Source organism: Ostrinia nubilalis, chromosome 18 (assembly GCF_963855985.1).
Source record: "Ostrinia nubilalis chromosome 18, ilOstNubi1.1, whole genome shotgun sequence".
In the NCBI taxonomy this organism is placed as follows: domain Eukaryota; kingdom Metazoa; phylum Arthropoda; class Insecta; order Lepidoptera; family Crambidae; genus Ostrinia; species Ostrinia nubilalis.
In genome coordinates, this window is record NC_087105.1 from 298,265 (window position 1) to 310,271 (window position 12,007).

The 12,007-nt window shown below is 44.2% G+C and overlaps 1 protein-coding gene across 1 annotated transcript in view; it reads right to left on the reverse strand.

Moving 5' to 3' along the window:
* Positions 1 to 1,228: 1,228 nt before the first annotated feature.
* The window catches only part of LOC135080822 (calcium-independent protein kinase C), a 36,081-nt gene continuing 25,302 nt past the window's right edge, over positions 1,229 to 12,007 (reverse strand). The window contains exons 16-25 of the mRNA XM_063975545.1: positions 11,420 to 11,606; positions 10,307 to 10,494; positions 10,089 to 10,211; positions 9,823 to 9,945; positions 9,557 to 9,679; positions 9,291 to 9,413; positions 9,025 to 9,147; positions 8,759 to 8,881; positions 2,357 to 2,455; positions 1,229 to 1,306 (exon numbers count right to left, since the gene is read on the reverse strand). Coding sequence (XP_063831615.1) covers positions 1,229 to 1,306; positions 2,357 to 2,455; positions 8,759 to 8,881; positions 9,025 to 9,147; positions 9,291 to 9,413; positions 9,557 to 9,679; positions 9,823 to 9,945; positions 10,089 to 10,211; positions 10,307 to 10,494; positions 11,420 to 11,606 — 1,290 coding nt within the window. The remainder of the gene's footprint in view (positions 1,307 to 2,356; positions 2,456 to 8,758; positions 8,882 to 9,024; positions 9,148 to 9,290; positions 9,414 to 9,556; positions 9,680 to 9,822; positions 9,946 to 10,088; positions 10,212 to 10,306; positions 10,495 to 11,419; positions 11,607 to 12,007) is intronic.

Sequence of the window (12,007 nt, forward strand, 5' to 3'; positions counted from 1 at the left end):
AACAATGTGTACATGTCTTTATAGACAATTATGGGTAATATTAATCACTGAAAGTCGACTTTTGTTCAGAACAACAATTTTATAATGTTTTTCAATTTGGGTCTGTTCTTGCTAGCAGCGGCATCAAACAAAATGGTTACGACCAGACTTTACGACTTTATTATGACCAGACTTCACTGTACCGATAACTGAAAGTTTTTGTGTTACGCTCGGAATATTTGCTAATACCGGTCCTGACCGTTATTCAAATACCAAAAATAATAACAATCGAACGATCAGTGGTTCATATTACTCACGCCCACTCATAGTACGGAACCGCGTTAGACTATTACACTATTCCCACGACACTAGCGACGTAGCCGCCAAACACGGGACTATTCCGTTTCTCATTTGGAACCGAATCAAGGAACGACTCGTGTATCGATTTGAAATGATTCGGAAAAATCAGAAACCGAAATACAACGTGAGCATCGCTCGACAGTTGCCGCGATAAAACAGACGCGGACTCCCGCTCCGTCAGTGCACATCCGTTAAGTTTTCAAACACATAACTGAGAAAACATCAAAAACTCAAATGTACATTTTCCCATACAAGGCGGTACTCAGCGACGGAGATCGGTCTCACCGAGTCTCACTAGACCCCCGTCGCAGCTTGTAAAGTATGGGAAACCGATGTTATTTTTGATATCCTGCTTGAGCCCTCCAGGAGGATATCGCATTTGAACGTCACCTTAAAAGGATGCGCACCGACGAGCTTGCACCTCGACGACACCGTTTCGAGGTGCAAAGATCGTGACGAGATTAGTTTACGGCGATATTGGCTTCAATGCTGCAATCAACCCTAATGGCAGTAACATGCGGTCACAAGACACATAATGAGGGCTATCGTTTTAGCGCTCACCATTTGGCGCCACTGTAAAGTAAGGTCCTGTCACTTGCTAGTAGCGAAGACAGTGGCGCCGACTGGTGAGCGCGACAGTGGTAGGAAGACTATCGCATTTGCGCTCATCAAGATGGCGCCACTGTAAGGAGTAACGTCCTGTCAATCGCCAGGGGTGCCAACTGTTAAGTATAAAAACGATAGCCCTCATTCCCGCAACATTGTGATTAATTCGCAAAGTTACCGAGCAATATAGCCGTCACTCGGTCGCTCGGTCCGCGCTGTGTCCCGGCAGTGTGTCTGCGGCTCAATCCCCGGCGGGGCGTGGCGGCGCGGCGGGGCGTTGCGTTCAGACGGGCGGCGCGGGGCGCTCGTGCGAGGCGGGGTTGAAGTCCCCGTTCACGAACGAGAAGCCACGGAACTCCTCCTGCGAATCGAAACGAAATTACATATCACATATCGTGCGAAAGACTGTAAATATTATGTAGTTGATCAATTGACTGAAACCATTTCCAAAAGTGTATCTTGAACCATACTGTGCAGTCTATACACTAAACACGCAGACCCGTCGATTTCTGTCGGCGTGTCAATCGACGACTTCATTTTATCCAAATTGAAAAACTTTAGTGAGCGGCACGACATGCTTATAACAACTTTTTTTGAAGTTGATATCAACTAATTCAATGAGACAGTTACTGTAACAACCGCGATGCGTAAAGAAAGGTGACGTGTGTTGTATTTCTCGAATGTCGACGAACAAAGTCATGACAAAGACATGTCGCCGGGTAACACGCACCGATCGACTCATTCTTTTGAAATAAAGCCGCGTTGGTAAGAGTTGTGTTGTCACCTTTGATGTGTAGACTCCCATAAATAACGCAAATATCTGCAAATGTGCGCGCATCTAGTGGTGACTGAGTTTGTGCAGGCGTTTCTTCTCAGCACTTGCCATAATATGTTTCGTCTCGAAACACTGGTAGGCTCATGATAAGGAGACATGTAAAGTGCCCCTTAATCTTGTCAACGCCAATGACAGATACATGCGTACATCAGGTCGACCGCCAAAGACGGATTAATCCGCAAACGTAAAATACAATTATTATATTGATACCATAATTTATCAAGCGTGGCGTCAGAGCGATGGCTTTTGTATTTGACGTGGCGCTGAAAAGGTTAAGGGCTACCCTATTATTTTTGAAGTTCATAAGTGCTAAAATACTGGTTAAAACTGAATAAAATGTTGTAGATTAAAGCCTGGTCCGTGAGCACGTAGAATCCCGTCCAATGACCCCAAGCTGCCCAGCCTTGTCGCTCGCACGTAATTATGTTGCTGTCGCGCTCGCACACTCACTGCGGGCGCGCGTCGCACAGTTGCGACAGCAATATAATTACGCGCGAGCGATAAGGATGGGTAGCTTGGGTGGGGTCATTGGACAAAATTCTACGTGCTCGCAGACCAGACTATAGTCACACGTACCTGGTTGATGGTGCGCACGACGTCGGCGGGCACGGGCGTGAGCACGGGCTCCTCCTTCGTGAACTCCGCGTCGAAGTTCGCCGCCTCGCGCTTGCTCTTCTGCAATCACACGTAACAGCGTGTTAATACTGTACAACCAACTTCTAAATTCAAATTCAATAATTTATTTGCTAGAATACATAATTACATGCCCGTTTTACAAGGCAGATCTTATTTATTTATTTATTTATTTATTTATTTATAGGTACAACAACAGAATACAATCTCAAACATTTTTATAGAATAACATTAGTTTTTTTGCATTCAAATTGAATTCCTATAAATGTTGCACACAACGTTTACATAGAATAGATACAATTAAAAGAAAGGGGTATCGATGCAGAGATATTACAATTCAATCATCATTATGCACCTACCCACATCAATGCTAGGCTACAAAGTTAGGCTGTTTATAACCTTATGATATGAATATAAACTTTGATGAAATATATCCAAGCTTTTTACGTTTTTATTATAAATTCTGCACATCCGAAACAGAGGATCATTGAATGTTACATTATTAGTACAGTTATGTATATAGAACAGTTGTAATGTTCTTCTACTACCACTAATTTTAAAAGACAGATGGCTTAACAGATCCGCCGCATCCCACCGATTATTTAAGATTTTGTATAGTATTGATAGATCCTGAACCGAACGCCGGAACTGCAGTGTGCTTAAGCCAAAATACTCAAGCCTTGTTTCATACGTAGGTAACTTACGCCTCATTCCTAGCCTGGAGCTCAAATATCGCAAGAAGCGCCTTTGGACAGCCTCCAATCTATCAATGTGGTTATTGTATTGGGGACACCAAATAATAGAATTATACTCCAAAACACTTCTCACAAGGGCAAAATACAACAATAACACACTAGCTGACCCTCGAAAATGCCTTGTAGTCCTGAGTATGAAACCAATGGTCTTATTTACTTTTTCAATGATGCTATCATAATGGAATGAGTAACTCAATTTCGTATCCAACCATACGCCGAGATCTTTGACTAACCTTTGACGACTCAGTAAAACATTGTTGATAGTGTATAAATATTGAATGGGAAATTTCTTTTTTGTAAAAGTAATAATACAACACTTTGAGACGTTCAAAGACATACCATTAATTAGACACCAACTGTGTATCCTATTAATATCCTCCTGTAAGAACATAGCGTCTTCTATACGTGCTATTTCATGATATATTTTAATATCGTCAGCATATGCAATACATTTACACGCCATGGACACCAGCAGGTCATTAACGAACATTATGAACAAAAGTGGCCCCAAATTGGAGCCCTGTGGTATTCCCGATGCAGATTCATATGGAACTGAGTCAAAGCCATGTACCGCCACCAGTTGAGTTCTTCGAGAAAGGTAAGAAATTAGCCATCGAAGGAGTACCCCATGAATTCCAAGGTGGAGTGCCTTACAAATCAAAATGGAGTGGTCCACCCTATCGAAGGCCTTGGCAAAGTCAATGTAAACGGAATCCACTTGCAAATGCCCATCAAAAGCCATATTGAGATCATGGATGTAAGTTAATAGATTTGTGGTAGTTGATCGCCCACTGACAAAGCCATGCTGTTTGCAACTAATAATAGGTTTTAAATGAAAATATAAATGTTTATAAATTAAACTTTCAAATATTTTTGCAAAATAGCTAATTATACTAATTGGCCTGTAGTTTGATACATCCATTCTGTTTCCTGACTTGTGTATTGGTACAATTTTAGCAATTTTCCAGAGTTCCGGAAAAATACCTGTAGCTAGACTTATATTATATATTAGACATAGAGGCTTCGACAACGTCTTTCCACATTTTTTAACAAATATAGGCGGTACTCCATATAGTATATACTGAATACATGGGAATCATATTATAGTTAATATGATTCCCATGTATTCAGCCTGCAAGCAGACGTACAAATATTTTATCAGTCAGATTATTATTTAACATACAATGTCACAAATCAAATTAATGTATTAATATTTCCGTATAATAAATTTACAATGTCAAAAGTTAAATGTAGATGTCACAATAAAATTCATACACTATCTATTTAAGTTAAAATATTCGTCAATGCTATAAAAACCATGGCTCAGTAACCAATTTATCAATTTCTTCTTAAATACATTCCCTTCAAGTACTTTTAGTTCTTCAGGTAAATTGTTATATATTTCTATACACATATTATAAACATTTTTCTTATACAGGGTGTTACTTTGCATTCTTGCCATATTTACAGAGGTTACTATATTACTGATACTGAACACAAATCCGTAAAAAAATAATGCCCGAATTTTTTTTTTTAAATCTTGAGTATTTTATTTTATCGACAATCTGTTAAACACATCACTAATTATCGTAACGCATGCACATCACTTGTTGGCGATGGCGATGAAGACTTTTTTACTTTTTATTGTATTTTTAAATATCTATTGCAATCTATTGTCTTTAAAATGTCTTTTTGACACTTGTAAAAAACTGAGAAATCCATCAATCACAAATCACGTTACAAATAATACAAAAATGTCTGAAGTGTATTCAAACAACGAATAATTTAATCAAAATGGTGCTTGGAGTGTCTGCAAGACGTCTTAGACGAAATGCTTGATGACGTACCCTTAGCGTTACACCAAATGCTCTACTACCAGCAGGATGGTGCTCCCCCACAATAAGGCTCAATAAGGACGTCAAGTGCGCGAATAATACGTTTGGTGAACAGTGGATTGGACGAGTGGTCCAGTAGCTTGGCCACCACGATCCTCGGATCTGACACCAATGGATTTTTGGAGTGACTTGAAACGACTGGTATGCGCAGAAGAGATAAACAGTGTAAACGCGTTACATGAAAGGATTGTTTTAGTGAAACTGTGAGACAAAACGTTTATGTGTTGCGAAAACTAAAGCGAAAAACCTACGCTTCGCCGTGCTAGACTGTGCCTTCATCAGAACGGAGGACACTTTGAACACTTGCTTTGCAGTACGTAAACTTTGTAAGTAGGAACTTATAAATAAAGAATTAATTGTGAATAAGGTGATTTCATTTCATACTTATTTTATTAATTTGTAAAAATAGGGTACAATGTTAAAATCAATTAAAACCCTAATAATTATTACGTATTTTTGACGGTCCTAAGCCCGTAAAGTAGAAAGGAAAATCTGAAATCAACTGAAGAGTATTTTAAAATAATTATTATGACTGGATAAAAAGGCTGGTACCTAGAGCCATAAAACAACAGATTATTAAGAACTAGGCCACGCCCACTAGGTTTATTCCACTTGCACCTGTAGAACGTGCGAGACAAAATGGGTTTATTCCAATTTGTACTGAAAAACCAAATTTACTAAAATCTTAGTGTACTTTCTTTATGGGAGTCTCTTCTTTATTTTAAATAATAGGTATTGTTCCCTACTTTTATCTCTGTGAATATGGCAAGAATGCAAAGTAACACGGTGTATATTACTTTGTGGCATTGGGGTTTAAACAATAGGTTTGCGAATTTAGCTCTTTTTTGACGGGTTATCACATCACTGCGTTTTTTGAAATAATATGGATGGGTTTTTACAAATATACACACATCTCTTATATACATGCATGGAAGAGGCAGGACATTACATTTCTTAAATAGTGGCCTGCAACTGTCTAGATACCAAGCCGCATTTATCACCCGTATGCATCTTTTTTGCATTTTAAATGCTCTGTCTACATCTACTGAGTTGCCCTACAACAATAAGCCATAACCTAACACCGATGAGACATAGGCATGATACGCAGCCATAGCTGCATCAAAAGAAATAGTTTGGCGTATCCTTTGGAGGGCAAATACGTATCGACTGAGTTTTTGGCATACAAGATTAATATGCTCCTTCCAGTTCAGGTGTGAGTCTACAGTTATTCCTAGAAAATTAAACAAGGCTACCTCGCATACCTTCTCATTTTTATATTCAATGTCAAGATGTAGTGGATTAGTATTATAAGAATTGAATTGAATTATTTTAGTTTTATTTATATTTATACGCAATTTGTTATTATCTGTCCATTTAATTATATCTTCTAAGGCTTTTCTTAAAGTTTGTTGTGCAAGACACCTATCCTCCACTTTGACCACAAGCGTAGTGTCATCGGCAAATAAAATGCATTTATGTGTCATATGCCTCGGCAAGTCATTAATAAACAATAAGAATAGTAATGGGCCCAATATGCTCCCCTGCGGAACACCAGTATCATTCATGAGCTCCATAGATCTGAAGTTACGCTTTATGAAGTTCTTCTTGGCATCTCTAATGACTCTGGTCACCTCAGTACACTGTTTTCTATTTTGTAGATAACTGTTTAGCCAATCAAGCGCTTTGCCACGAATACCATAACAATATAGTTTACGGAGAAGTATGCCGTGGTCGACAAAGTCAAATGCCTTGCTCAGGTCCATAAACAACGACAAAACCGGACCGCTACTACCATTCAGGTATTCCGTGATAGTCCTTATCAAAGTAAAACCCGCTAGAGAAGTAGAACTTCCACTGCGAAAACCAAACTGATCTTTATGGAGGATTTCATGTTTGTTAATGAAGCTATTCAACCTCAAAAGCATCGCTTTTTCAAGGACTTTTGATAATATTGGAACCATAGTAATAGGCCGGTAATTTCCTGGATCAGATTTATCTCCCTTCTTAAAGAGAGGTTTAACAATGGACATTTTAAGTGGTTCCGGGAATGAGCCCTGCAGAAATGACAAATTAATTATATGTGCAAGTGGAAGACATATTGATTTGGCACAGGCCTTCAGCACTAATGTAGTAACTTCGTCATAACCACTAGTTTTACTGTTGCTCAGCGACATAATTATTGTATATATTTCATGGGCATCGACTGGATTAATAAATATTGTATTTAAATTATTATAAATGTTTGGAAAATTAATATTATCAGTATTAGACATTAAAGTTTGGTCAGTTGAAAGATTAGTAAAATAATTATTTAAAATATTGCTAATGTCAGACGGATCGGTAAATGTCGTATTATTATATTTAATAAATTCAATCTCATTTTGATATAAACGATCAGTCAAAGAAGATGAAATGGCGCCCCAAGTAGCCTTGGCCTTGTTTTTACTCATTCGAATGCGCCTTAAATTGATAATTTTTTGAGATTTTTGTATGCATTTCTTTAAAATATTGTCATACTTTTTGAATTTAGATTTGTTTATAAGTTTGTTATTCCCATTTTTCTTGTACTTCACATATAAGGAACGTTTCGTTTTACAAGATATTCTGATACCTCTAGTTAACCAGTTGAGCTTAACCGGTTTATTAGTAATTTTTACTTTGATCGTGGGAAAACATAGATTATAGAACATTATCAAATCGCTATAAAATATTTCGAAAGATACATCAAGATTATGTGAATTATAGACATCGGAAAAAGAAAGAGAACATATACACTCACAGAACTTCTCAACATTCTCACGGCAGTAATCACGCTTATACTCAAACCAATAATGGTGGGCTCTCTGTTTTTTAACAGCCAGCGTAATCATTTGGGCCGTTTCATGATCAGACAGTCCAGAGTTAAGTACTTCAGATTGAACATTTTTGACGTTACTGGCTATTTGGTCCAAACACGAGTTCAAACGTATAATGTACTAATAAACTAATATACTGTTGTATAATGTACTAAGAATATCAGCTGTAGCTTTAGCGGTGCACAATATTATTTAAATTGATCAAGCATTAAATAAATATCCAGACATTTTATATTGCGCTAACTAGTTCAGAACTAACTCGTCGTCCCAGGGAGACGACATGAAGCGATAAATTAGCCTACGTAGTCACGTGTTATGATGACATATCATACGTCACGTGGAGTATTGGTAGCATTACGTCGCGTCGTGTCGCCTTCAAGTCACTCACTTAAGACAACGGCATGCGTATTACAGCTCTTAACAACCAGTTGCTGGTTGTTCAATAGCAATTAGATTGCCACGCCAATGCACAGCGCCAACTTCAAAAATAGGTGGCGCTATAAGTCTGGCGCTTACTGAGTCAATGCCTGAGGTATGAAAGTGTTTTTGTCATGGTCAAACGTCAGCGAGATTTAAGATGTCCTTCAAATTTATATGCTCTGTCACGTCATAATATGTATGTCAATGTCACCCCTCTCGTGCTGCTCCCATAAAATTTTCGCAGTTACATTAAAATTATGCCGGTATCCAGTTGGAAGTTCCTAAGATTCGTAATAGCCCCGTGGGCCACCTAGGACAATGGTTTCCGCCTTAGGCAGTTCGATTGAGAAGCGACTCTAATCGCTAATAATTTCAAAAACGATTCAACGGTAAGCAGTCATCGAGCCGCACTAGACTCACCACCTTGGGCCGGAAGGGCGGGCGCAGGCGGCGCGCGGCGAGCGCGTCCCAGTCCACGTCGCGGAAGAAGGAGATACGTAGGAGCCCCGCGGTAGGACAACGGGAAGCAGTCAGCGAGCCGCACTAGACTCACCACCTTGGGCCGGAAGGGCGGGCGCAGGCGGCGCGCGGCGAGCGCGTCCCAGTCCACGTCGCGGAAGAAGGAGATACGTAGGAGCCCCGCGGTAGGACAACGGGAAGCAGTCAGCGAGCCGCACTAGACTCACCACCTTGGGCCGGAAGGGCGGGCGCAGGCGGCGCGCGGCGAGCGCGTCCCAGTCCACGTCGCGGAAGAAGGAGATACGTAGGAGCCCCGCGGTAGGACAACGGGAAGCAGTCAGCGAGCCGCACTAGACTCACCACCTTGGGCCGGAAGGGCGGGCGCAGGCGGCGCGCGGCGAGCGCGTCCCAGTCCACGTCGCGGAAGAAGGAGATACGTAGGAGCCCCGCGGTAGGACAACGGGAAGCAGTCAGCGAGCCGCACTAGACTCACCACCTTGGGCCGGAAGGGCGGGCGCAGGCGGCGCGCGGCGAGCGCGTCCCAGTCCACGTCGCGGAAGAAGGAGATACGTAGGAGCCCCGCGGTAGGACAACGGGAAGCAGTCAGCGAGCCGCACTAGACTCACCACCTTGGGCCGGAAGGGCGGGCGCAGGCGGCGCGCGGCGAGCGCGTCCCAGTCCACGTCGCGGAAGAAGGAGATACGTAGGAGCCCCGCGGTAGGACAACGGGAAGCAGTCAGCGAGCCGCACTAGACTCACCACCTTGGGCCGGAAGGGCGGGCGCAGGCGGCGCGCGGCGAGCGCGTCCCAGTCCACGTCGCGGAAGAAGGAGATACGTAGGAGCCCCGCGGTAGGACAACGGGAAGCAGTCAGCGAGCCGCACTAGACTCACCACCTTGGGCCGGAAGGGCGGGCGCAGGCGGCGCGCGGCGAGCGCGTCCCAGTCCACGTCGCGGAAGAAGGAGATACGTAGGAGCCCCGCGGTAGGACAACGGGAAGCAGTCAGCGAGCCGCACTAGACTCACCACCTTGGGCCGGAAGGGCGGGCGCAGGCGGCGCGCGGCGAGCGCGTCCCAGTCCACGTCGCGGAAGAAGGAGATACGTAGGAGCCCCGCGGTAGGACAACGGGAAGCAGTCAGCGAGCCGCACTAGACTCACCACCTTGGGCCGGAAGGGCGGGCGCAGGCGGCGCGCGGCGAGCGCGTCCCAGTCCACGTCGCGGAAGAAGGAGATACGTAGGAGCCCCGCGGTAGGACAACGGGAAGCAGTCAGCGAGCCGCACTAGACTCACCACCTTGGGCCGGAAGGGCGGGCGCAGGCGGCGCGCGGCGAGCGCGTCCCAGTCCACGTCGCGGAAGAAGGAGATACGTAGGAGCCCCGCGGTAGGACAACGGGAAGCAGTCAGCGAGCCGCACTAGACTCACCACCTTGGGCCGGAAGGGCGGGCGCAGGCGGCGCGCGGCGAGCGCGTCCCAGTCCACGTCGCGGAAGAAGGAGATACGTAGGAGCCCCGCGGTAGGACAACGGGAAGCAGTCAGCGAGCCGCACTAGACTCACCACCTTGGGCCGGAAGGGCGGGCGCAGGCGGCGCGCGGCGAGCGCGTCCCAGTCCACGTCGCGGAAGAAGGCGTGCGCGCGGATGCCGCCCGCGCCGCCGCTCACGCCGAGCCGCCGCGCCGGGTTCTTCGTCATGAAGCCTGAGGACATAAAATACGTACGTTTAAAAACAGTGTTTCAATGTGAAACAGTACGTTGTAAAAAAACATAACTCGAAAATTATCAAAAGTCGCGGTAAATTGGGTAGCCCTTGTGATGTTCTAAAACCTGGCCTGTGCGTGCGCGACAGCAACATAATTACGTGCGAGCGACAAGGATGGGCAGCTTGGGGTCATTGGACGGGATTCTACGTGCTCACGGACCAGGCTTTACCTCTGGACTTCGGCTTGTCACTACTTTTTGGAACAACCTGTATATACAATTTCTAAGAAAAACATAATAGGTATACAGAAATTCAAACAATTTTAAGACTGATTGAATCTTAACTTGGCGTCCGAGTCCAGTTTTGATGTAGAAGTCTGAGCTTGGTTGAAATACTATAGAAGCCACGATAGCCGAACGGTAGAGGAATCGGACTGGCTGAGCCGTCATCCGAGGTACGCAGGTTCGAACCCCGCTGATGCTCGACTATTGTGGTGAGCTAACTCGTAACACAAGCATATTTAGATTAGTACGAGAGACTACTTTAAAAAATCAATATTAGGGGAGGCTTTTGTCCAGCAGTAGATGTTGTTTGGTTTCGACAGGCGAATTGAATACAACTTACCGCAGTCTTTCAATACGCAGTCTGGATGCAGACTTTTACGAGTTTGTGTCTGCTACTTAAGTTTAGCCAGTGTCACGGCTTTTATAATATCAGCGACACGTAATCGGCCTCAAAGGACCAGCGTCCCCGACAGGTCGTCCTCATGTCGGGCTCGCAGGACCAGCGTCGGGGCACTCACCCTTGAGGATGGAGACGGCCTCCTTGGACAGCCAGACGGGGTAGAGCACGTCGTCGTGCAGGATGGACTCGAACAGGTCGTCCTCGTGTCGGCCTCGCAGGACCAGCGTCGGGGCACTCACCCTTGAGGATGGAGACGGCCTCCTTGGACAGCCAGACGGGGTAGAGCACGTCGTCGTGCAGGATGGACTCGAACAGGTCGTCCTCGTTGTCGGCCTCGAAGGGCGGCTGTCCGGCCAGCATCTCGTACACCAGCACGCCCAGCGCCCACCAGTCCACCGATGGACCGTACTCCAGCTCTTGCAGGATCTGAGGAAGTCATATTCATGTATGAACGGGCTTCGATTTTCTAAGATATAATACAGAGCCACACTACGTTAACCGTCGTGCCGCCATCTTCCCATTCATTCCCTTTTTACTCACTCATATACTGTACAGCAAGCACGAAATACTTTCGAATTTGAATCGTTTGAGTATTCGAATCGCCATCAAGAGATTTAGTACCAAAACTACAACAGCGCCTTTGTGAAAATGTCGTAAAGTGAACTTAGTATGAGAAATGGTTGCACGAAACTTATTTTAAGAATCAAAATTATTACATTATTGTTTAATTCGAAGATTGAGTATCGAATTTTGTCGAAAACGCAAACGATTCGAAGACGAAAGTTGTTCATGCTAGAGGTACTGTTCTCTCATTCACTCAGTGTTGC